General features: G+C 35.3%; 1 protein-coding gene across 1 annotated transcript in view; it reads right to left on the reverse strand.

The window, feature by feature from the left end:
• The window catches only part of ADGRV1 (adhesion G protein-coupled receptor V1), a 290,582-nt gene that overhangs the window by 264,304 nt on the left and 1,170 nt on the right, over positions 1–25,108 (reverse strand). The window contains exons 2-9 of the mRNA XM_075138497.1: positions 14,315–14,499; positions 12,377–12,526; positions 11,182–11,277; positions 9,984–10,088; positions 8,546–8,659; positions 4,779–5,344; positions 3,266–3,536; positions 2,121–2,450 (exon numbers count right to left, since the gene is read on the reverse strand). Coding sequence (XP_074994598.1) covers positions 2,121–2,450; positions 3,266–3,536; positions 4,779–5,344; positions 8,546–8,659; positions 9,984–10,088; positions 11,182–11,277; positions 12,377–12,526; positions 14,315–14,499 — 1,817 coding nt within the window. The remainder of the gene's footprint in view (positions 1–2,120; positions 2,451–3,265; positions 3,537–4,778; positions 5,345–8,545; positions 8,660–9,983; positions 10,089–11,181; positions 11,278–12,376; positions 12,527–14,314; positions 14,500–25,108) is intronic.

A 25,108-nucleotide genomic window follows, 5' to 3' on the forward strand; every position in this document is an offset into this window, starting at 1 on the left:
TTTTCTAAGTTTTCTTTTAGAGTAGGTCCTAATCCTGGAATGAACAGTATGCAGGTGGACCACTGTGTGGTTGTTAGCTCAGTAAAGTTTCTGAAATACTACACAGCTGAAACAATTCAGTTTGTTAAGTGCTTCTGATCCTGGATAATAACTTTGAGAGTAAAGTAATAATTAACAAAGAGCCAAGAAATTCTTTTTTAGTTCAGTGTTTCCTTTTAAAGCAAATCAGCTCATGAGGAAAAAAGAATGCACTGTGAATTGAATAATAATGACAAGTAGTTTATTAAATTAATCTTCCTGTCCATACCAAAAACTGCACCTCAGACTACAGTAGGTTATTTAATTGAAGATGTCACTGAAGAATGTTAATCTCACTTTTCCAAGCTTCATTTCCTCCTCCATCCTCCTCCCCGATTCTTGAGTTGATCCTTTATTGTGCCTAGTACAAACTCTGTAATCTTCGCATTCTAAACATGTTCACTGAGATTATCGTTTATTCACAATGTAGGAGGATTGTCATAGTGATAAATAGGGGCATTTTTCTTCCTTCTCTCCGAGTTTCTAAATGAATTTTCTTTGCTGGAAAGCCCCTCTGATTTGTTTATTCAAACAAAAAGATTTTTATGGTTCATGGAGAAAGTACAGAACATTCATACCCCCCGCCCGCCTCCCTGGAATGCGCAGTTTGAAAAGCCGGGCAAAGTGCCTGCATTCTGAAATACTTATCATATGTGTCTCTCGTCCATAGTCTACATTGCAATGTTATTTATAATGTATCACTTAAAAGGGAGAATCAGATATTTCAGTTCTTCTGCAGATCTTTGAGATCTCGTGCAGATGTAAAACATACTAACCTACTCTAGTATTCCAGAACGCATTTCCCTGTCTAATTGTGAATGCCAAAAATTGCATACTAGTAAAACAGTAATTCTGGCAAGAATTTTTGTTTCTTTTTTTTTTTTTTCAAGAGAATGTGGGGAGAAGGAGGTGGAGGGAAGAAATCTTTTCAAGGTCCCAGAATTAATTAAAAAATTTTTAGTAGGCGTCAGTTAAACACAAAACCTGGCAAATTTTAAATCTATGGATTTAATATCAACATCTTCATTTGAAAACTCCAATCTTTAAAATTAAAAGATTAAAAGGAACTAAGAAATGCCTCTCTGCTTTGTGCTTTGGTTGTGCCAAGTCATCCCTTTGTCTGTGTATCAAGATCGCTACCTGGGCTCTTCATCCCAGATGACCAGAGTGGCACAGTTAATCACAGGAAGTAGAGATGATGGGGCAGTCTTAACTGCAGATGAGAAAATAATCACAACAAATACTGATGACAACGCCCGGGATCCTCCACAGTAGTATATCTGAACAATATCTTGCTAAAATGTAAGCAAACTTGGTTTTCTCCAATGAAAAATGAATGCCCTCATTGGAATGTGGAACTTCTTTCTGTAAATATTTTTGCTCAAAATCCAGTTTGCTGTCAAAACCAAAATTTTTAGTGAAATTTTCTAGCCAGTTTTAATTAGCAATGACAGAAGTTCCCTTCTTACAAATTCAGATAGAAAAAAAAGAGGAAAAAACCCCAAAGGGGCAGCAAGGAACACTAGACAGAGAAAACTGGAAGAAATACTTTTCAAGTTCTCTGGCCAAATTCATACATAAATGAAATATATGTTTGACTATTTTTAATTTATTTACTTGCTTGTCATTTCTAAAATTTGTCATGCTGCTGTAATTCAATTTTAAGAACCTTAATTTGGTTAAACTCAAAGCCAAGGGGTAGACAGAGAAACATACCTCAAAAGGTAATTAACTTCTGCAACATTGATCTCATTTTGTTAAATTCCATGAATAATACCTGAATCCTGTTACAACAGTCTGTTTTTAAAAAATGGTGTAAATAGTAAATAATGACTAGGAATAGAGCTCTTTATGGCTATTTATGGAAGCTGCCTCTAAATAAGAAAGTTTTCCTAGCTATAGAGCTAGTAACTTTTTTCTTTTTTTTTTTTTTTAAACAGGTAAAGTGATTTTAATTAAATTAAAAGGGAAGGATCCACTACGAAATTGCATCCTTTATGTTACACGGGCCAAAAAAACACCCCAAAACACAACTGAGATACCTGTATGAGGAAATGAGCACCATTTTGAAGAAATGCATCATTTCTTATTGGTATATTTAAAGTATCTTGTGTTTTTCCTTCTGGAAACATGAGAATGCTTCTTCTAGACATATTTAGAATGCCATCTTTCGCCCTCTCAGGATCCAGAGCTCCAGCTGGAATATACAGTGCAGTATAAACCAACTGCACATCTCCAACTGTTCCTCTCTCCCTTGCAAAACTCAAGGATAAAAAGCGTCCCGTTGGATTACTTTCAATCTTCTGATTCTCCAAAGGATAAAATTTTATTAGGCCATAAACATCATCACTGTCCTGAATGTAAAACAGAAGCTGCAAAACAGAAAACAGCATCACTTACTCTATGCTACAGTTACTGTATACCATAGTTTTCATGCTCTCAAGAAAGCATGTCCTGACTGCCACCATACATTTTTCTCCTTAGTGAACTGGCACTCAAGAAGTAATCAGATTGACAGCCCCAAAGTATTCTTTGCACACAAGCAGCACAATGCTGACAGCGGCAACTTTCCCACTATGCATCATCCATGTGCACAATGAGCTTTGAATAACTGGTTTTTTGGTTCAGCAGCCAAAATGAATAATTTTAAAATGTTTCAGATTGTGAAAAATTTCATTTTATTCACCAAGTTCATTCCAACCATTTTAAAGAAAAACGAAGTAGGGACTTCAGTCACAAAACTGTGTCAGCAATGCTAGCCACCCTTTATTGAACAGTTCAGAGGTTACAGCCTTAATCACCAGCCCCTCCTCTTGAAGCTGTTACTCTGTGTAAAACATTCCAATGATCATTAAGACAGCAAATGAGCAAGTGAAAATAACTTTCCTGCCTTCTCTTAGCAAGCAGTCACTCAGGACAGCGTTTATGCAACACTATGTATGTTGGGAATAATTTAAGCTGAATGCTACCGTATTAAAAAGGTCTAGCTTTGTATACTATATTAAGCCAAATACTTTGGATATGGGTCTATAGATTAACATTATATTAAGGATTAATTTGTTTGATTTATATTCAAGCTCAAACCCTTTAGCCAGTGTAGCCAATCATCAATGTTATCAAAACTGGTAAACTCTCTAATTATTACCTATTACTACCTTCTATAAAAGAATTCTAGAAGCAAACTTACCTCAGATGGTTCACCGACTTCTGCACCTCCCTGTATTGTATGAGCTAAGAGTTTCAGAAGATAGGGCTCTGCCTCTTCTGGTATATCATCATTCATAATGTTCAGAGGAAGTGTCACCAGCATCTGCCCTTGATCAAAACATATCTCCCCGGTCTCCGGAATGAGGTCTGCAGTCACAGGTGAGGGATCGCTGCTATTTCGGATTATAAGCCAGGCAACAGAAACATTTCCATGTGTTCCACCATTTCTTACAATCGCGATCCCTTCAAACCTACGGTTTTGAATGAAAATAAAACCCCACAATATAAAATTATAATTAATATTGCCTTGCTTAGTTGTAGATTTCCTGAAAGATTTACACTGACTTCAGTGGAATAAATGTTAACTGCTGCAACTGAGTCAGGGCTTAAAGTTTGTGAAATCACAATACATACGTAAGACTTTTCCTAGAGTGCTTATTCATGAGCTCTCTGTAATGTCTCTAAAGATATTTGTTAGAACTTATTTTGTTGACAGCGAGAAAGATACTGAGAAGTGGAAACTTGGCATGTTCTACATTTGCCTTGAAAAACACATGTCAAATTTCAGAAAACTTTTTCTCTATTAATTTTCTACACCATTTTATAAACTATATCAAAGTACACTTGGCAGGCATGACCGTTTAAATAATGATTCTGAATGAACTGTTTGCCTCTCTACTGAAATATTAAGTGATACTGGAAACGTCATGTTTGCTGCATCTGACAAGCACATGACTACCACAAAAAGTCTGGGAATCATGACTTACAAAAACTTAGAAAGCAAGATTTCTTTCTTTCTTGTGTATGAGAAAGAAAGATGAATACTGAAGTGCTGGGCTCCACATACTATAAAATATTATTTCAAAATTGTTCATAGCATGATAGCTTGATGAGTTACCTGTTTCTCTGGGGTGAACTATTACCAGTAGCTAGCAGCGGATATTTTTTTGAGACTGTCAACACTGTATCAGCCCTGCTTGTAAAATCTGTACAGAGCTTTGAGTTTAATCTCTCTGTAAAATTACAAATATTTAACTTACTTTTAAGCTTAAGGTAAGTATTTCATGGGAGACACTCAAGACCTTTTTTTTAACCAGAGACTGATTTTATATACGGTAAATACAAAGATTTACCCAGGAAGGAAGCCAGAAATCTATTTCCCACTTGTATGAACTGGTATGTGGCAGCATCACAACTTCATTGATCCTGCCTTTAGATTAAGGGTTTTTCAGTATTCTGATAATGTCATTAAATATTTACAGTTTTTACATACAGTTCATAAATATTAAAATACTTCCTGTATAATTAGACATTCCCACTTCCTTGAAATCTTTGTGGATATAACTGATAATAACAACAACACACTAAGTGATTTCTGTATTATATTTTCAGTAGTGATTTTATAATTACTTTCAAGTAATTATAAGGATGCTTAACAATGCCAAACAAATCTCTTAAACTGACTAGATACTAGATTTGAAGATCAGTAGTACCTTGAAATTTGGTCTTCATCAATGATCACAGTCTGAGCAAACAGGATACTGTTGATTGATAGCACTCCATAGGGTTTATCATTCGGTTGGATGGTGACATGAACAACAGATGGATTAACCAAAACAGCATCTCCCTGCAAAGTGTCCTTAAGAAGCATAATCTGAAAGGTCTCAGCAATTTCTGGTATGGCATCATCAAGGATCTTAAATTTCATATATGTTTCATGAACTAGAGGTGGGAAAACAATAGTTGTATTTGGCTGTAGATCTAGGAAGTCTACATTAAGCTGTGCATGTGCTGTTGAATTCCCAGTTATGATGGCATAACTGACAGAGACTTCATGTTCATCAGGTCCAATTAATTTTCCACTGACATCCTTACCACGAACCACTTGAATCGTTACCACATCAACTTCCTCAGGCACCATATAAGCACTCTGAACGAAACGCACAGGACTGTCATTTTTCTTAATATTAATCTGAACAGAACTTTTTGTGTTGTTGATTTCAGCCCCTCCCTCCACGCTCCTCAGATGAGCAACAAAGAATTCATCATCTTCAGGTATCTGGAAAAATAATATTAGCAAGTGGGTGTAAGTCACATTTCAAATACACTCTTACTGAGAAGTAGGTTTTATATATTTTGCAGAAAAGGGAAATAATACAAACTTGACAGCTCATTTCACATTAAAACAAACAGGACAGAAGTCTTGCTTTTAACTTTGGCTGAAAACCCCTTCCCAAAATTGAATGTTTCCATTTTCTAAAACATACTTCTGTGCTCTGGCAATATGAAAAAGGTGGAAAGTCAAACAAAAGCAAAACAAAAACTAGGCAAGAATCAGAAAAGGCTGCATCTTTCCAACTTGAGACTATGAGGAGATCCAAACTCTACTTTTGGAAGCCACCTCTATTTGGAAACAAATGTTCCTCCCAGTTATTGAGACTTACATCTTGATTTTCTGGTGTTGATACTGATTCACCTCTATGCATGCCTGAGATAATACAGGAACAACTTATGCACCCAACCTACCCTGGCCCACCCATTCCTATACAACTGGAAAAGGAACACTTCCTATGTTCAGACACACCCAAATCCCCAGGGAAAATTTCCGTCATGGATCTGAGAGAGTGTTTTCTGGTGCTTAGCAATTAATTAGGTTTCGGCATTTCTACAAGACGACTGTTTAAAACTACATTTTAGTTTTAGCTATTTTTTCTCCAATATCCAATGCAGCAGACAATAAAGAATGGCTTATAAACCGCAAATCACAGAACTTAAGGATGAGATTTTTGCATTATATTACTATATTTTATTCACCAGATCTTGATTTGCTAAACATATTTAACTGAAAAATAGGATTATTTTATTAATACGTATAGGTAAAAAGTAAATCTTTAAAAATTATTTATGACCTTTGCATCTCATCTTGCTGTGGACTCCTGGAAACTAGTATTATTTACTTTTGAAAGGAATTCCAGGACAAAATTACTTACTTTTTGGTAATGGTAATACTCTGTTACAAAGTTGACAAATCTTTTTCATGCACTTTTGTTTACCGAGCTAAAAAAGTTCTGAAAACCCTGCTGTCCAATATTTCTTCTCTTTGACACTCATTTGTTAATTGGCCACCCTCAGATCCTTTTCTAGGGCTAAGAGAGTGGGCAACTGCCTTTATAGCTGATGCCAATTCTGTCCCTTGTTTGGCTTGTGGCAATTAAACTTGTATAATGTTGTTGACTGATGCGGGTTTTTTTGTTAATGTGAGATCTGGAAGCTCTCAGTCACCCCTCTCCTATACTGAGAAACAGTGTGTGTATATATATATACACAGAGGTTGGTTTACCTTATTAGAATAGATGCTAACTTACGTTTCGTTTAGTTTACTAATTAATATACCGTCTTGCATCATAAAAACATACGTTTAAGAGACAGTCAAAATGTCTTGTTGTAGTTTACATCTTAGTATCTCGTATAAATGGGACATTCTGGAGTTCTTAATGGCATCATGACTGACCAATAAAAAAACCAGTTGAACTTCAAAGACAACAGTATAAAGGATTTCCAGTGCTGCCTCGTCTCTTTCATTTTCTCTTGACAAAGTTTCCAGTATTCCTCACCAAAAAAGGAAATGTATACAATAAAATTACTCTAAATGTAGTGCTGTGGAGATCAGATCTGCAGTCTCCTAATCTCTGTAGGAAAAGTGCTACCCAATTCAGAAAAATACTTGTTTCATTGTTTTTCCTAACTTCAGATCCTAAAAGCTCAAACCAAATTCTGAAAGTAACATTGGATTCTTGTGAATTCCATCACCATCATCATCATCAATAAAGATTTTTTACACAAAATTAATCTTTCATATATGGCTGTGGAAGATTTTCACTAAGTGGACCAGCCACATGTGTACTGATCAAACTTTGAGAAATGGAACTTTGAGAGCATTTCTCAAAAGAAAAAGAAATCACATCCTCCCAAAATGCCCAATGATTTCTTTCTGTGTATAAGTCACAGAAATAGTGCATCTAATCGGAAAGAGATGTGTTTACACGCCAGTCTGGCACAGTCTCTTAACATTAAAAGTATCAGTATAGATGTGGAAAACCACCTTTTATAACTAACAGAAATATGCAAAAAATTGCTTTAAAGTTGCTCACTTCTGAAACAGGCACTTTTTTGCTATTGATTTTTCCTCGTGAATTTCCTCATTAAGTTGTTCTGTACCACATTTACTTATTTTGGTGCCTTTATTTTCCCTCTCATCCTCATTATAAATTACAAAAAAAACCAGAAATGTGTAAAAAAATGTGTAAGAAAAATGAAAATCACAATTTGAAAAGTAGAATAACGTTTTGTTTATTCTGAAATAGAAAGGCTTACAACATATAAACTTTTTTTTTTAAAGACCAATCTAAAAATTGAAAATTTTTAATTATCAACAGTCATGCTCTTCACAAGATTGCCTGTTTCTTATCTATTTTTAGAAGTATTTTTTAAAATATGTTTCTACCCTGAAACATATCTATATAAAAACATACAAATTTTTTCAAGCTATCTTTTCTCTGTGAATATTCACTGTGTTGTATTCTTTCTTTAGCAGCAAACACAGTCTGCTCTTCACATGAATGGGAGCCCATCAAGTTAACAAAGAATGAACTGGATTCTTATGCATTGTTAACCGAAGGCAGAAGAGCTGCACAGGCATCACTGAGGATGTAATAAAAAATGCATCATGTAAGCAATGTTATGATTAGGTTCCTTTTGCCTAAACAATTAATAAAGACAAAAAGGAGAACCTGAGTTCATTATGCAAACATAACCTGAATGTGCAAGGCAGACAATTAAGGAAAAGCAGAGCACATTTAAAAAGAAATATAGAAAAGTTAAATATAGAAAGGAGTCTAACAGATAAACCTAGATCTAGTTCAAGAACATCATCTTTGGCCATACCACAAGGACCTCAGTATTCCATCTGAAAAAAGGCATAATGCTTTCCTGATTATTTATACCTTTACTGCAGTAGCACCTAATAGATGGTGTAGTCAGAGCAGCCAGGATATGGTCAGAAACTAAAATATTCACTGATGAGAATTACAGAGGTGGCATTAGAAGGAGTGAAAATGAGAGCTCATAGAGCCAAAATTTAACATCACTTTATTAAGTAGAAGCACTTTTAACCTTATTTAAACCAAGCATCTAAGTCTCTCCAGAACAGCAGTTAACCTTCTACATATCCAAATCAAAAATGAAGTCAGCTTGTTCTTACCTGGTCATCAAGCACTGTTAAATTATAAATCAGCATTGATCTCCCAGGGGTAAATGTAATATTTCCCCTAGCTGGACTTAAGTCTTCTTCAGCTGGGTTTGGTCCATCTTCTATCTGCAAAGAATTGATTTTTACGATAAGAAATCTAGTACAAGAACAATAGTCAATATGCAGCGTGTGACATGCATAACAAACTACTATCTGTTCAGTCATCTCCTGCTCGCAGGCACACACATTCAGCTGTGAAAATCTGCAAATGGAGTAAGTCAGAGTAACCGCTCTGAAGAAATTATGTATTGCCAGAAAAAGAGGAAGAAAACTGCTTTCATATAGGCCTACGAGGACTCTTTGGTATCTACTGATGCATAATTGACTCTTTCACATAACAGAAAGGCTATCCATACTAATTGAATTTAAATCACTAGTATTTCATAATAAGTTCCAAACCAAAATAATAGCAGTTACTGGTTTTGTGTCCTTTCTATCTTGATTTGTGATATTAAGAATATTACATTTAATAGTGAAACCTAAAAGATTAGAGGCAATATGGTGATTTTTTTTTAGAAAATCTTGTAAATTTTTTTCAACATATGTATATAAAACACACTGTGAGATGGACCTGATTAATTGTGCAGATAGTAAAATTTATTGGACCTTAAAACAAATAGATCTGCAACAAATTACACAGAGAATCTCGTTCTGTACTTTAACTAGACATGCTATATTTAGTATGCATAAAATCCAGTACGAATTGTTTCAGATTTTGACAGGTCTAGATTAAACGCTTGATGATGTATAAGACCAGAAAACTGATAAAGAAATATCCATATGAAAGAATTTATATATCATTTTAAAGTATGTAATAGAATCAGAGCTAGATAAAAAAAAAAAGAAAAAAAAATAAAGGCAATAACTGTATCACATTCAAACCAAGTACATAAATAATGGCCTAAATATTCAACATGAGTGATTTAGTTTCTGGGGATTCAAACTGCAGTCTTACAGATAGAGAATTTTACTAAATATTGAGCTCTCATACTTAACACGTTCAAAGTTGGCACAAGCATTAAAGACTCATTCAGATGTTTATTTGTAAAATATAGATAAAATTTAAAGAAATATTAAATAAGACATTTCTTACACACTTCATTGTTTTCTAGTAATACTAACTAACGCTGCCTCAAATATCTTCCTAAATGACAAAGAATACTCAGTTTTCTCTAATCTCTCTTAATTTTTCCCCAAATTAAACAATCAGATAATTAAAATATTTTCCATTTAACAGGCAAAATCCTTCCATTATATGAAACAGATTTAACAAATGCAGACATAGGTTTTTTCCCCTCTTTCACTTTTATAAACACTTTGATAAGTTATGATTATGGCCTCACAGTTTCATCCAACAGACTAAGGTATGAAGCCTTTTTGATAAACTCACCTCAAAAGTTACGATGACTGTCCCATAGGTTCCCCTCTCCCTAATTAGAGTGAGAGGCACAAACTCATTTCTGCCCCTGGGCTCATTCACTGTGATTAAGGCGGACTAATGAGGAAGAAAAGGGACAGGCAATCAGGCACAGATCAAATATCACAGCAGAAGGAAGAAACTGTTACCATAGAAATACCAAACTCCCACAGACAAGTTAATCCAATCTGCAAACCAGTCCACTGATGGCATACATTTCCTAGCAACCAATTAGTTCAGCTAATAAAAAGCTTGAAAGATTTCAGATTAAAAAATTATCATAAATTATGCAAGTAGGGTGGGGGTTGTTTTGTAAATTAACATAGTCAGTATACACAAAGCACTGGCATATTAGCCCTGGTATATATAGGAGCTCCTAACCCCATTAAAAATAGGTTTTCTCCATTAAAAAGTCATTTATTAGATAACTAGCTATAAATGGACTCTGTCTATCAAACTGTTGTAGGTGAAAGATTTCGAAGAATTACACTAATTCAGGGAGCAGCATGGCTTAGTACTGCAGTGTACTGTACAATTTCTCATGTTCTTGTGCTTTTTCAGGGAAGTGCTCTACAAAAATTATATTGCCATAATGCTGGCAATAAAGTATAGCATCTCCTTCTACTAACACAACCTCTGTAATACTGCAAATATCCTCCACACCACTAGAGACACACCAGCGTCTTATCGCAGAAGGTGTTATACAATGCATAGATCATGATGGTGTTTGTTCAGCTTGAGGGTTAAGTATAAAATTGCTCACTAAAGATGGGAAAATGTATATATTATCAAGATTTCCAAATCGCATCTTTAACTTTCCTATGATATTACTCCCTTCTTCCATACTATAGTAACATCTTGACTTATAGATGAGGGGCAGTGAGACTGAACAACTTTTTAGAAGTTATATATTTAAGATGAGCAACATAGATATTCATACAAGTGTGAGGGTCTTAGGCTACATCTCAACACCTAAAAGCATATAGAAGTATTAAAGCTGTATACATGTATGAATTACATACATATGTATGAATTACCTCTAGAGATGTTTTCAAAGATGTAACTCAGAATCGGTTTTCAAGGAATTCAGTTGAACAACTAACCAGCATCTTTGAAAATTTCACCTTTATACTTTCTAGAATTTTCATATATACCATATAAAAAGCCATACCATGTTAAAAGAAATTATTCCAAAGGCATTGTCATTTGATAAGATTGTTACAGTGACAGATTTGGGTGAACCAAGCTTTATCCTTGCAGATGGTTTCTAAAATTAACAAAACAAAATAAGTTATTAGATATGGTGATGGGCAAAAAATACACATTTTGATTTTACTCTTTTAAGAATAAATACTAGCCTATGACAAATTGTATGTCTTTTTTATTATATATTACAATGGAAATTATTTAAAGCAATAGAATGCATCAAAATAATTCTTAATTACTGAGAAAATACACTCTATACACTCTATACTTGTCAACAACAAAGTGCTTGAAACAAATTTTGTAAATGATTAATCATAGTTTGGAAACCTATTAATGACACCATACAAAAGGGAACTAGTTATGAAGCATGTAGCACTGCCAGGAACTCCAAAGTTGTTCTTTTTTTCCTAACATTAGTATAAAACTGAAACTTTGAAGCTATTGTACTGAGATGTCAGCTAAAGGAAACAAAACTTTACAGTGTTGTAAAAATGAGCTACATTTACAAATCAAAGAAAGAAGAAAGGGAAAATATGCACTTTTATATTCACTGCAAACATCTCCTGACATGTGTAATAATTGGCAATAAAATATAAAATTTATCTTTACTGAAGTGATATCAAACTTAGTCGTGAACTGTTACCTAAAAAAGAAGTGAATGTGAACCCCTCTCGTGTAGAATGAGTCCTGTGAGACAGAGCAATATGAAGAGATTTATTGGTAAGTATTTAAAAAATTGTTTGCTTGTTTCTAGGTAAGTCTCGTTTACCCTCTGCTTCTGGAGGACTGGAAATCCTCCTCTTTCTTTTGCTACTTCCACCCTCTCTTCCAGGTATAGTCTTCGCAGGAAAACAGGAAAGGCTGAGAGTGTCTTCACCATCTAACTCTTTGGGGCTCTAGTACACCTTCCAATGTCCAGCACAGCTGAATGCAGGGCCACTGAAGTTTCAGACTGTGTCCATACTGCACAGCAACATCACATAGGAATGTGACTTTCTAAAGAGCACTAAGCACCGTGCTGGCTAGTGCCCAGATTTTATCTCTTACCTATTAGGATTCAGACTCACAAGCAGTATGACTACATTGAAATCTATGGAATACCACTTACGTCAGATTACCTGTTTTCTGGGGAACAGATAAATTGAAAAATTGAGACTTACTGGTAGTGTCAAGTAAAATGTGAATGTCTCATCAGCTTCTGGAAGATCATCATCACAGACAGATATATACACTGTTCGGTTTGTTTCTGTATCGGGTATAAATGCAGCCGCATATGTGTCAAAAAAGTCCCCTGTGTTTTCTCCATCAATCTGCAATAAATACACAAGTGAATGCTCTCTCCTTCTTCCCCCACTATCTTCTATAATATCATTCTGAGCTCCTTTAACAGACTTCATACACTCTTCTTTGCACATAATTCTTCCTGCAATTTCCCCTGCTGTCATAAAGTTAATTTCTGGTCAGAAGGTATAGATAATAGCCCCTTATATCCATGCTGAGTAACCAGGAAAAAAAACCAACCAAAGCAAACACGACACTTTATTCAGAACCACTTATGACTTCCTTCCTTGCAACTGGGTATCTTTTGCATAATCCACCATATGACCAGTTTTTTAATGGAAAAGCTATCCCTAGCACAGACCTGTATACCTCATAATACCTTACCTGAATTAAACTTACCTTAAGATGTAACTGCCTTCTGCCTTCCTGTTTCACTCTAGGGACTAGAAAGAACCTAGGTGTTTAACCTAGATTAACATTTTGATCGCCAAAGCTGGCAAGATGAAGTCTTCTATAATGAACAGCCCTGCTTTCATTTCAGTGAACAAAAGAAAATCCCACTGATCCTACTGTAAGTAAGGTGGTTAGAGGAGGGATTACAAGGGCAGTAGCGTCCAGACAGCAAAGTGTCTAGGTTAAGTTTACGGTTGGAAGCTGAGACTAAATGGAGATAAGCAACTGAACCAGCCACACCTGAAACGACCATCCCTATAGGCACTAAAGGTTTGAATGTACCGTTGTGAAAAAGGCTATTCTTCATTTGAGAATAGTGAAATTAGAAGTTCAATGAAGAGGAAACAAAGTATGGAAGGTGTCACCTATCATTGGACATATTGGCATCGACGTTTTACGTATCTGAGCCAACGCTAGACTTACCAAAACGCTCTTATAAAAACTAGCTATGAACATCTTCCTAAAAAAGTGCTCAAAATATTCATGTTAGAAACAAAACTTGGAATTTCAGGTCCTTAATAAGGAAACTAAGTTACTCTGCTTGTTACACCAGTAATTAGCACTAGTTTCAAATCACAATCACATTTTCTCAAGTTTTTCTTCTCACATGTTAATAAAGTGTGAAATCCCTACAGATCAATTTCTATTCCTTGCAATTTCTAAGAAATGTATTTTTCATATGTAATTACAGGAGAATAAAATATTGTGCAGGAACACAGATAGTTTCTTTTGCTACAGACTGCAGAAATTCATAAGCAGTACATCTTTTCTGATACACTGCTGTGTTCTCATGTCGTACTCATACCACATAGTATCTCACTCCATACACATATGGTATAGCACACTCTAAGGGGTTTAAAATTTTAAAGGGAGTGCAATCGAGATCGTGGATAATAACATGTAAGAAATAAAGGAAATAACGTAAAAATACTAACTCTGATCTCCCAATGAATTGAACAATGTAATTTTTAAAATTCATATGGAAATCTGACTCAAACAGCTGAGCAGCTATTAAATTGCAGATTCTAAAGTAATCTGGAAAAGGAAAAATTTCTATATATCCACATTTTCAGTGGATACTCACAGCCACAATCAAAATCAAACAAGCATATCCGTTTGGACTTCTACCTGAGCAGTAGGAGCTGGCTCCTTGAGGAGATGTTTGTACCATTATTTTGAAACCATTGATGCAGCCAGCAGGAATTTACTTAGTTACAGAAACTGGGTGTTGCTTCTTCAAAGCGAAGCATAGTCTCAGTGAAATACCACCCTCCTTTTCACTGGCTTGATAAAAACATAGGCAACATTCAAAACTTCAGAAAGACATTAATATTTACTCGGAATATAACTGGCATAGTTCTTACCGACACAATTGCTGTGATGTTAGCAGGCGTCCCTGTCCTTTCAATTACAAGACGTATAACAGTTGTACTTGTTTCATTAACTACAAATTCTGTTTGTCCACTGAACTTCACTTCAGTTTCTCCAGATGTGAAATGAATGAGTAATGCTAAAAGCAAATAAACTAATAAAGAAACAGAGGGCATCCCTATGGAAAAAGAAAAGAATAATTAAAAATAAATTGTGAATCTAAAATACATAAAACATTCCCAGTCGACTTTACCAGTCCAGTCAACTCTTCTCAATCCTTCAAGTACTGTGATTATCTTGTGAGCTTCAGAAATGAGACAAAAACATGCACAGGTCTCAGCTATAATCAAGTCAGATAATGTAATTATCACCTACATCTAGCTCTATTTTCATAATTTTCATCTAGTGATTTTCTAGACATTATTTATCAGCTTTTTTCAAGTGGAGGAATAAGTAACTTCTTTTAAGAAAAAACAATGACACTGCCACAAATTTTTTCATTTTCAGCCAACAACTAATTAGCTTAAAGGTTGACAGTTCTACTTCCTTTTCTCTCTTGATTCTCTTTAGAAATAAACATGAATTGGCAGGAAGGGTGAAGGGTTGGATGTTTGCAGTCATCTCATAGACCATCTTCTGACATCTTAAGGACCATGAAATGTTCTTAAACATTTGCATATTTACTTAAGATTCTGTTCACTGCTTCTCTTATCCCATGATTCTTTCATGTTTTCTTGTCACGGAGAATCACTGTGGCACATTTTAATGCCATTGTAACCTTTGTACAGCCAGACTTTTATTTTTATTTGTTTCTGCACAACGTCTAGTTTTCTGTTAGGATAAGACAACTTAAAACTAAGGTGTTTTATTTCTCTTACATCAGAGTCCAGTCATGTAATGTAAAATACAAGTTTAAGTTCCAATGAAGTCATCAGGTGTTGATACTGTGAAAGACACATGTTTAAGAGTCTCTGGCACAACAAATTGGAAACAGCTGCTATGTTATAAAAAGGCTCATATTGTACAGTGCTGACCAGAACTGAGAAGTTGGATGCTGGATGGAGCAGTTTTCTGTCATAAGGATTTGAGCAATTTTTTAACAGACCAAGAGAACAAAGTTGTGCTCTAAACACCAAAAAGCATTACAGCGTGGATCTTTAATGGAATTAAAGAGTTCTTTCAGCAAGTTTCTTTTAATTTGTAGTCACTATTTTATAATGTTACTTTTAAAAATTTCTGTACAAAAGATACAAAAAGAATTTGTGTAATTTAACATATAAATAAAATGTCACTTTGCTTAAAATTATACTTCCAAGTGCTATGCTTACCAGACAAATCTGGTCAATGATGGTTGGATAAACTGTGCAGAACATATTACATTAATATTTGCACATCAATAATATTTAAGCTTAGTCATGTTTGCAAAGCACTTGTTTTCATTATTTATGAGTGACAGTAAATGAATATTTAGGCATAAATGATCACTGAAACAGAAAATGTCATGCATATATTGCATTTTTGTGAAGTGTGTGCCAAATTTGTAATCAGAATACACTTGAAGTCCAGCGCAGATTCTGAGTGTTCTATGTACGCAGTCAGGTAGCTTTAATCTTGCACTGAACAGAGAATAAGATAGCCTTCAGACTACTAAAATTAACACAGCTTCAGAAAGACTTCAAGACTTTGATTCATCTTACAACAAACTCTGTCTAGGCAAGGGTTGATTTTACATTGTGAGGACTTGAAATAAACTGCTTTCAGGCAAGTTAAAGAACAAAAATTATCCACTGACATGAAATATTAAATAACTGTAAGTCAGAAGTACAGACAAGAAAACTATCAGTGTCTCAGAATTCCTACAAGCAAAGACTGGTGGGATGACAAAATTAGCCAATTTTAATTACTTGTAATAAAAAACTCACCGAGCTCTACTGAACATCACAGAGGCAACAGGTAAGCAATGCAAGTAAGTGCAAAAAATCAGGGCTAACCATTTTCCCTATGAAAACAACTACCCATTTTATAACCTATTTGAAGTGTTTCATTATTTCCAGCAAAAATGTCACATGTAAATGTAAAATAATTTTGCTGCAGAAGTTCACATTGATGTAAACTTTTATTACCATGAACACAGTCCTTCAAGATATCCATGGCTCTTATTGAGAATTCAATGCGTAGCAGACTTTCACGAACAATGCTTGATTCCTACATATCCATCTATTTAGTAATTCTAGTGCAGAAAAAGCTTACAGTAGGAAGGAAAGAAAATATATAACATAAATATATACATATATACATAAAACTCCTGGGCTTTAAAATTGTCAGCATTTTCAAAGTTGACTGTATTAACTTGCAAGATGTTTTTGTTGTTTTCATGTAGAACTGCTCTGAAAAACACAAACCTTCCAGCTGGAAAGAGAACAGTTGTCTAACCTTTGTACACTCTGAGACAATTACGCTGTCTGCAGATGCAGGCATCATCCATGCTAAACTGAGGAATTTGTTGACCTTTTAGCTTCAGCTGTTACCTTGTCATAGACTTCGCAAATATCTTCCCACGGTACATGCTTCTAGTAAATAATACTGAAAACATGATCCTTGAGGGCAAGATTACAAAGTTTAGAATTACTTGAATTCTATTACTTCTACTACAGGGCATTCTAAAACTATAGGATTACTCCTGTGGAACAAGAGAGGTTTCACAATCATACCATCAATTATTTAGCTGGTGTGTATTCTTCCTTGTTACATTATTTGTACTAAGATTTACTTTGCACAGCCTGCCAAAAGTAGTTTTTACTCCGTTTATATAAACTCAACTTCAAAAATCATGATTATTTTTAAAAATTGATGTAATATAGTAAAAATAACATAAATCAAGACTTAGAGAATGCAGAACAAATTTATTCAAATAGCCGAAAAGATATTATAGGTCACAGTATTTTATTTTATTAAATATGAAACTCAATTTGCACACTGAATTCCTACATAAATTTATATGGGAACACAATTTGTTCCTTATTAACTGCATTGCATAAATTTCAGCAGAAGCCTTTGCAAGATCAGGGATTAAAAGATGACTTTTTCTCACCCCCTTCACCCCACTATATCGCTGGTGAGTTTAATTATTCTTTTTTTCCAAATGAAGCTGAAACTCTAGTCCTTGTTCACTGCTAAATTTTGGTAAACTATGCATTTGGTGCATCAAGTACTCCCCTCTGCTTCAGCTAAATATTATTGAGTTCAGTTCTCTCAATCCAGGATATTGTTAGGCTTTAAAATAGATTAATGAGTCAAAGTCATTTAAATATTTTTGAAAAAACAACAAGCAATGGAATACTATACATCTTCAGAGCATGTAGAAGTCAATGGACCAACTATTCTGTTACTATGTTCTGACTAAAGCCATTTCAAATAATGATTTGTAGTATCAGTGGTAGTTAAAAGCAATGCTACGTACTGAGGCCTAGATGATGTTTGTAAGGGGTTTATAATAAAAGTTTCTGGCATCAAAAACAAAAGAAAGTACCTCTCAAAAAATTATGTAGACATTTAATGGTATTAAAGAATCTTAAAAGTCTAAAAGTCACATTCTTCTACCATATAATTAAAAAAAAGTAAAGAAATCTAACTCAGAATTGAGTCATGATCCCTAACTAAAATTTTCTTTCAGTCTGCATTTTATGGCACTTTCTGAAGTGCATTTGTGTTTTCCATGAAAACACAGAACCCTAGTGTAGAACCCAGCAGGGCATATACTGATTCCACACAGTAATTTCCACGGTAATGTCACTTATGTGAGGAATACCATTTCAATCTATTGCCCAGTTGGAGCCAAGGAGAGGTAGGCTTATGAAACTGGCATTTCTCGTAACTGATGAATCACCAGGATTAGCTTACTTTTTCCACTCAGTTTCTGGAACAAATTTCAGAAGAAGATTTTAAAGTTTATAAAGAATGAGCGGCCTTTTCTGCAGACTTCTGTAAAGAATGAGAAATCTTTTCTGCAGATTTTTACACTGGCTTCTGTGCTTAATAAATCAAAACCCTTAAGAATGAAAAGATCTCCTGGCTGTTCTCATTGAAGGGTGAGGGAACCTACAGGCTAGTGGCACACGGAGAGATCAAGAAGGGAAATGAAAGGGCTGCGAGACATTCCAAATCTGAAATGAAATGAGCGTCAAACGCCAGATACGGAATGGAGAATGGCAAAGGAAAGGGGAGTTCACTAGCAGAGAAGCAGATGGAAGGAGGGATTAGACTTGCCATTGCTCGCGGGAGGAAAGAAGCAGGTATGCTGAAGCAGCGCCTCTCCCACCCAGCAGCTACAACTTGATTACCAGCGCTCATCCTTGCACAACTCATCGTAGATTTCTAAAGTCCACGGACACAGCGCAGCAGAGCAAGTGTAAAGCCTAGTGCACTTTTCACTGCCTGTCTTTGTCTACTCCCCATGATTACAAATACCCAGCCAAGTAGAACATTCAAAAACTGGCATGCCTAGTACTTTGCATTGAGTACAGCATTACAGCTATCAATGGTTGCCAGAGAGAAGTCTATTCACAGCAGAGATGTCAGCACCCAGCAGCATCTTTGGCTGAATACAATCGGAGAGAGATACATGTGCTCTTTCATATGTAAAGAGGAGATTCTCTGTAGTACACAGGAACAGCACAGAGCAAGAAGTTTCACAAGGTCATTGCCCTTGCTGCACCTGTTGTAGAAACATATTAAAAACCTGCATATTTTCAGCATTTTTATTTTAGGCATTCTCAGAACCACTGAAATTTACATCAGTATTGGAGAACAACCTAGGAAAGCAGCAGGAATTATAAAAATTTGATCTTCTAAACTTCTCCTTTCTATGTTGTCATGATCGCAAATTAAGAGAGAAATATTTTATTTCTGACTGGGGTTTTCTTTGCCTCAAAGTTCCCACTGTTCACACGTATGCAAAGGAGGACACAACAGCTGTGTCTGCAAAACCTAGCATTTGGATAGTGGGTATTATCCAAGTCTGCTCTGTCGGTTGTTGCTTCTTTTTTGGTTTGAGTTTTTTTGTTTAGATGTGGGATAAGTAAGTCTCTCACTCTAATAGAGCCTGGAAAAGAGAGTGTTCCAAAGGTACTACTTCAAAATAGTATCTTCCTATATCCCTTTTTTGCCTTCAACCTGCTTCAAGGTGGATAAAGCATGAGAATTGTAGTAAGTCACAAGTACTGCTTTATCTGCACCCCTGGACTGCTCTAATACTTGCTGCATTTGGGGCAGGAGTCTGTCTCACCAATTTCCATGCACATTATTCAGTGTCACTGGATGCCTTTGCTTCCAATTCTTCTCTAGGATTTCCTGTCTTCCTCTTTATTACAAAGAGATTCCAGGTACCTGCCCATCATCCCCCTTCTTATTACTAACATTGGAAAGTGCTAGCCAAAACACAAAAGCAGACTACGAGGTGCTGAAAACCCCTTGATTAGCTTTCACTGTCCTCAAGTTTTTAGGCTCAGCTGCTTACTTTCCTACTGCTGCCATGACAGAACAGTACCACAGCACAACCTCAGGTGCTAAGAAGATTTATCTGCATTTGAGATTAATGACACTGACATCAGTCAACAATTCTCCCGACCATTTGCTTTCTAACAGTTGCAATATTTTTAAAAAAACTTATTATCTATGACTGTATGTATCACTGGGAATGGCCAATTTAATGTAACCTGAACAACATCTCCATATGAAAATTCTTGCTCATTCAATTACACTCCCTTGAAAAAGGCACACACCCTTCAACATAGACATCTTATCCTAAGGAAGAAAAGATGCTTAAGCTGCCTGCCATTGTATTTATACCTACTAGTCAGAAAGGTAAATCTATCACAGCCAGGAACCAATGCTGAAAGTGGTAAATCTGCAAGTCAAGGCCAAGACAGAGGCCTGATGAGAAATCCAAATCATCTCATCCTGTTATTAGAGGTCATCGAGAGGTAAAAAGTGTAATAAGCCCAGAGTACCCCTTCTAAGTTTTCTGGCAGCTTCTTTTCACTTCCTCAGAAGAATCTGAGTGGATCTAAACTATATCCTTAAATTTCAAGTTCTAAAGCGTGTAATCATCACTGGAGAACCAAGTTTTATCTCTTAAGCCAGGTAATGCAAAAGGCTTTCTGAGGTAACCGCCTGCTCTGCCTGTTCTCATTCCAAGCAGAGAATAAAGGGCAAAACTCTCAAGCAGTGCTGAATCCGCTACTTCTGTTTGCTAGCAGCAAGCAGAGAGAACACAAGCCTTTTCTACAAACATTTGCAGTCACCTTATAATTTGCTGGTCAAACAGAGGACCAGACAACAATTTTGACTAGCTGTAAGATCCAGATCATTTTTACCAAGAGCACCTCCAGTGAAACAACTAGGAGTTATTAAGGTTACTTTATATTTAGAACAGAGATCAGAGTCTAATGTAAACAAACTTTGGCTGAAGTCTGCTAATTAACAATGTTAAGAAATACACCAGTAGGAATCTGAATTTGCCCTAATTTGTGCCAACAAAACAACACTGATTTCATCTGCGGAACTTCTAATTTATCTCATGCAATTGATGAGAATCTAGCCACAGATAGTTCTAACTATATACTGTAAAAAACCAAGGTATTATTTTGGAGTCATTCCACTTATCATATAGTATAGGTTTAAGCAAAAGGTAAATCTAGTTTTCAGCTCGACACTGGAAATCCTCTTCCACCTATATAGTTCTAATGAAAACGGCTGACATCTTTCACTAATAGAAATTATTTTACAGGGTTTTCCACAACCAGGGTCTAGCTTTTTAGCTAGGCATTTTGCTCCAAGTAGGGCTGGAGACACTCTAAGCATTTATACTCTCTCTCAAATGGTTTCTTGCACAAAAAAGCAAGCAAAAAAACCCCTTATTGTAGAAGTAACTGCACGACTGAGCCTGCCACCGGATCAGGCTCTTACAGATACAGAACCAGAAGTCCAGCTGAGGAAGGTCTGCAGGCTTCAGTGAGGAACACCCATTTATTCTACGTCAATAAAGATCTGAAGTTTCACAATAATTTCTGTTTGTATCTCTGCTTTGCAGGTTTCTCGCATGTTCTCAATAGTTCCACTTAACATATTTTTAGAACGTGAGCTGAGGACAAAACTACCATGGCTTCATATCTAGTGCTTGCCCTGAACGAAGTAGTACGGCCTGAATGAACACCATACATCAGAAAAAGTAATTATGGGCTTCTGCTGTATAGTGGTTATTTTTCTCATACTTAAAAACAAAAATATAACAACCTGTTTTGCAATAGTGCTTCACACATAATAATCTTGAAAGAATAAAAATCTGTAATGTATAGAACAGTAAATTACAGCCTCATGGTGGGGATTAGATGGCATTATTTCAGGTATACTGACAGAAGAATTATTGCTATCCACAGCGGATTTTTACAAGTTAATACGCATGTATGAGCCAAACAGCATTTTAATGTGTTGCCTAATTATTAGAATAATTGTGTCAGTGAGTTATTCTTGAGTGCATAAAAATGTACTATTAAACATGAAAATTTGTATCAACCATATATATTAAATTTAAGACGTATATCAAAACAAGCTTCATTTCTACAGTTAAATGTATTCATTTTTTATTAGATTGCAGCAAAGAACGTTGGTTTTATTACAGATCTGTATCTTACAAAGTCCCCCCAAAAGACTTCTTTCTGTAGACATAAAAATATATTTGCATCATTTTCGAGAAGATGATTAGCATGGGGCCCTCACTCTAATCTATACTGTGAATTAATCTCTTAAATCTGGGCAATCCGTTTTTAAATAAAACACATGATAAAGTATTTATGTGGTGAAGAGAACACCCCAGGCAAAATTTGTTTGGGTTCAAAGACTTCTTACACTACCTTTATCATGTATTGTGCTTTCCTTGGCTTTCTAAACCTTTTAACCTATGTCACAATTTAATAATCACTATTTAATAATTATAATCATTCCCTTATTAACTGGGTATTTCTTTTCGTTCTTCTAAGGCACCCTGTAGTTCAAGACAAGGAAATCTCTTTGTTGATTAGTTATTTAAGACCAGCAACAATAACTATGCTGGAAAGAAAGGTGCTTTGAGAGGATTACACAGAGCTAGTTCTCAACAGCACCAAGCCGAGAGCAGCAAATTACAAACCCAAGTACTTCATTGCATGTAACCAAATTGGCTGGTTGAAATGCTAATTGCCTTTCAGCAAAGCTAAAGGCAGACAGGGGACCCTGTGCTTCAGAGAATGACATGCATTTTTTACCCCACTTCTGCACCATTGTCTTGCTGAGAATTATTCAAAATCTATTCATAAAGGTAGCTCTTTTCCTAACCTTTAAAAATGTGGGAAATTGCTAAAGCTCTGACCAATACCTCAGATCTGTTGGTCTGCCAAACCCATAACAGATGGCTGAATTAAGGCCATGTTAAATCCTTAATGAAGCAAAGCTTGAAACAATTCAGAGCAGTAACACATTGGACCAGGCCAGGACAAGTGACTGAGGAGAAGGAAGTTTCTTTTGCCATCTGAAAATGAGAATCATAACTGTATTCTAACTAATAAATCTATACCAGATACAAAATGAGATAACCAAACACAAATCTCTTGGTATATAAGAAAATATTGCTATAACATTCTAGAGGAAATTCTATCTTCAACTTGCTAAAAAATCCACAAACACAAAAGCTGCAATGAAGATGGAAAGCATCTTCTCTGCAGGTTAATTTTGCCAGAGAAATTTAGTCTGTCAAATAAGCCTGTTTAAATAAGTACAACTTTATCTTAATAGCAACCTTGGTTTGGACTTACAAATTATTTCAGTAAAAGGAATTTAAACAACTTTAACTAGTTCTATAGGAAATATTCATATGCCAATCTATGAAACAATGTTTTTCATATTTTAAGCATATTTCAGAACTCCCAGTTTCCAAATTCTTTCTGCAAACAGCAACAAGTTCTCATGTATGCAGTAAACTCAATCTTGAAAATGTTTATTGACACAAAGTATTTTCCAGTGAGATTATTCACTCAGAGTGACTTAGGCAAGTGAGAAATAGTATCACTTGTGATTCAGGAACATTTTTCAGAGTAAAAAAAGTTTACAGTGGGTCCATCTGCAATAAGATAAATGCCCTCTAACACTGATTCTCCTGTCAATCTTTTTTTTCTAGGAAACAGTAATATAGCTCCTATTAGATTGACATAATTCTTGAATTTCTGGAACCATGACAAATGCCTGCAATTGACAGCAATGGTCCTGGAAGCTTCGATTTGATGATGGAGATGTTATATAGCATCTGAGTCTTAATGCACATTGAAAGAAGTATTCAGATACTACGTATGCTCATTTCTAGTGAGGAAAAGTGTTATATTCACCGTTATATACAATAGTGACTATACCTAAATCGGCCAGTCTTGTAGAGCTGAAACACAGGCACAATTTCTACAAATGAGTAAAATAGGATTACACATGTAAAAATAGTAATGTATGTGATTATACCTTTAGGAGGTCAAGGCTTAATACTCCCTGAGCAAAGAATTTCATCATATACTTTGTATTTTCTCTCGTCTACCTACATTTTTGTATTTCTTAGTGAATAACTAAATTGACACAATACCAAGAACACACTGGAAGAGGCTGGCCAAGAAAGAAAAAAATCAGAGAGCGGGGTTATCTAGCAATAAAATGAAGCTGAATTGCATCAGATACCGTATCTCAAATAATAGCAAGAGTTGGACATACAGTTTACTATATGAAGCTTCCAAAACTACCTTAGATGTAGTTGAGACAAATTTTAATTCTCCCTTTCATCGAGGTGTGATGCAACGACATAGTTTTCCATCAAGTTTTCAATGAAGCATTCTAAAATTAAAGTTTTGTTAAGCTTATAGACTATTGCTATGTATTTTTAAAAATCCAATAATTAATAATCACCTCATCGTTACCATGTTGTAATTCTGACCAACTATGGTAGCTGTGTAACAATATCAAAGGTGATTTGTTGGTCATCAATATTTTTCTCCCAAATTGCCATAAATTGTTTGTACCCCATGGCTGATATCCTTACAGACCTCTGTAGTGGTATTCTTCTTTAGGGCTATACACTAAAGGTATATGCTTTCATAGCTTCTCCAATAGTTCAGTTTCAGTCATCATATTCACATGTTAAGTAAAATATGCGTGTAAGCATTTGCAGACTTAAGCACTTCTATTTTTTTAATGGAATTCCAAAAGCAAATAAAAAAACCCTGGAGGACAGTAAGTTTAAATAACAAAATTCCATGTATATTAGAGGTTTTAATAACAGGTTATGATTTAGACCTGATTCTGAAAATTTCATTCAAATAAAGCTCACAACGATTTCCAAGGGAAATATTGCACTGTAGGTTTGAACACATAAGGATCCATTTCATTCACGAGTATCCACTCTTTAAAACTCATCCATTATTATTTTTCAGCCTTAAAAATGCTGACAGCACAAATAAACTACCCAGCACTAGTTCTCACAAAAGCAAATATCATTTTGCCCATTGATTTCCATGTGACCAGGACACAGACGACAATTACAAGCTAATAAGCATGTGCTCCCATTATGGATATTAATTAGTTCACTCAGATGCAAACTTAGTAAATACCATTGATTTCTTCACGTACAGCTATTAAAACACAAAAGTGTAGTAGAAAGCTAGTAAAGCAAAAACTGTAAGTTAGAAATCAATAACAACATAAATATTACCAATAACAACAAA

This window comes from Calonectris borealis, chromosome Z (genome assembly GCF_964195595.1).
Source record: "Calonectris borealis chromosome Z, bCalBor7.hap1.2, whole genome shotgun sequence".
Lineage (NCBI taxonomy): Eukaryota > Metazoa > Chordata > Aves > Procellariiformes > Procellariidae > Calonectris > Calonectris borealis.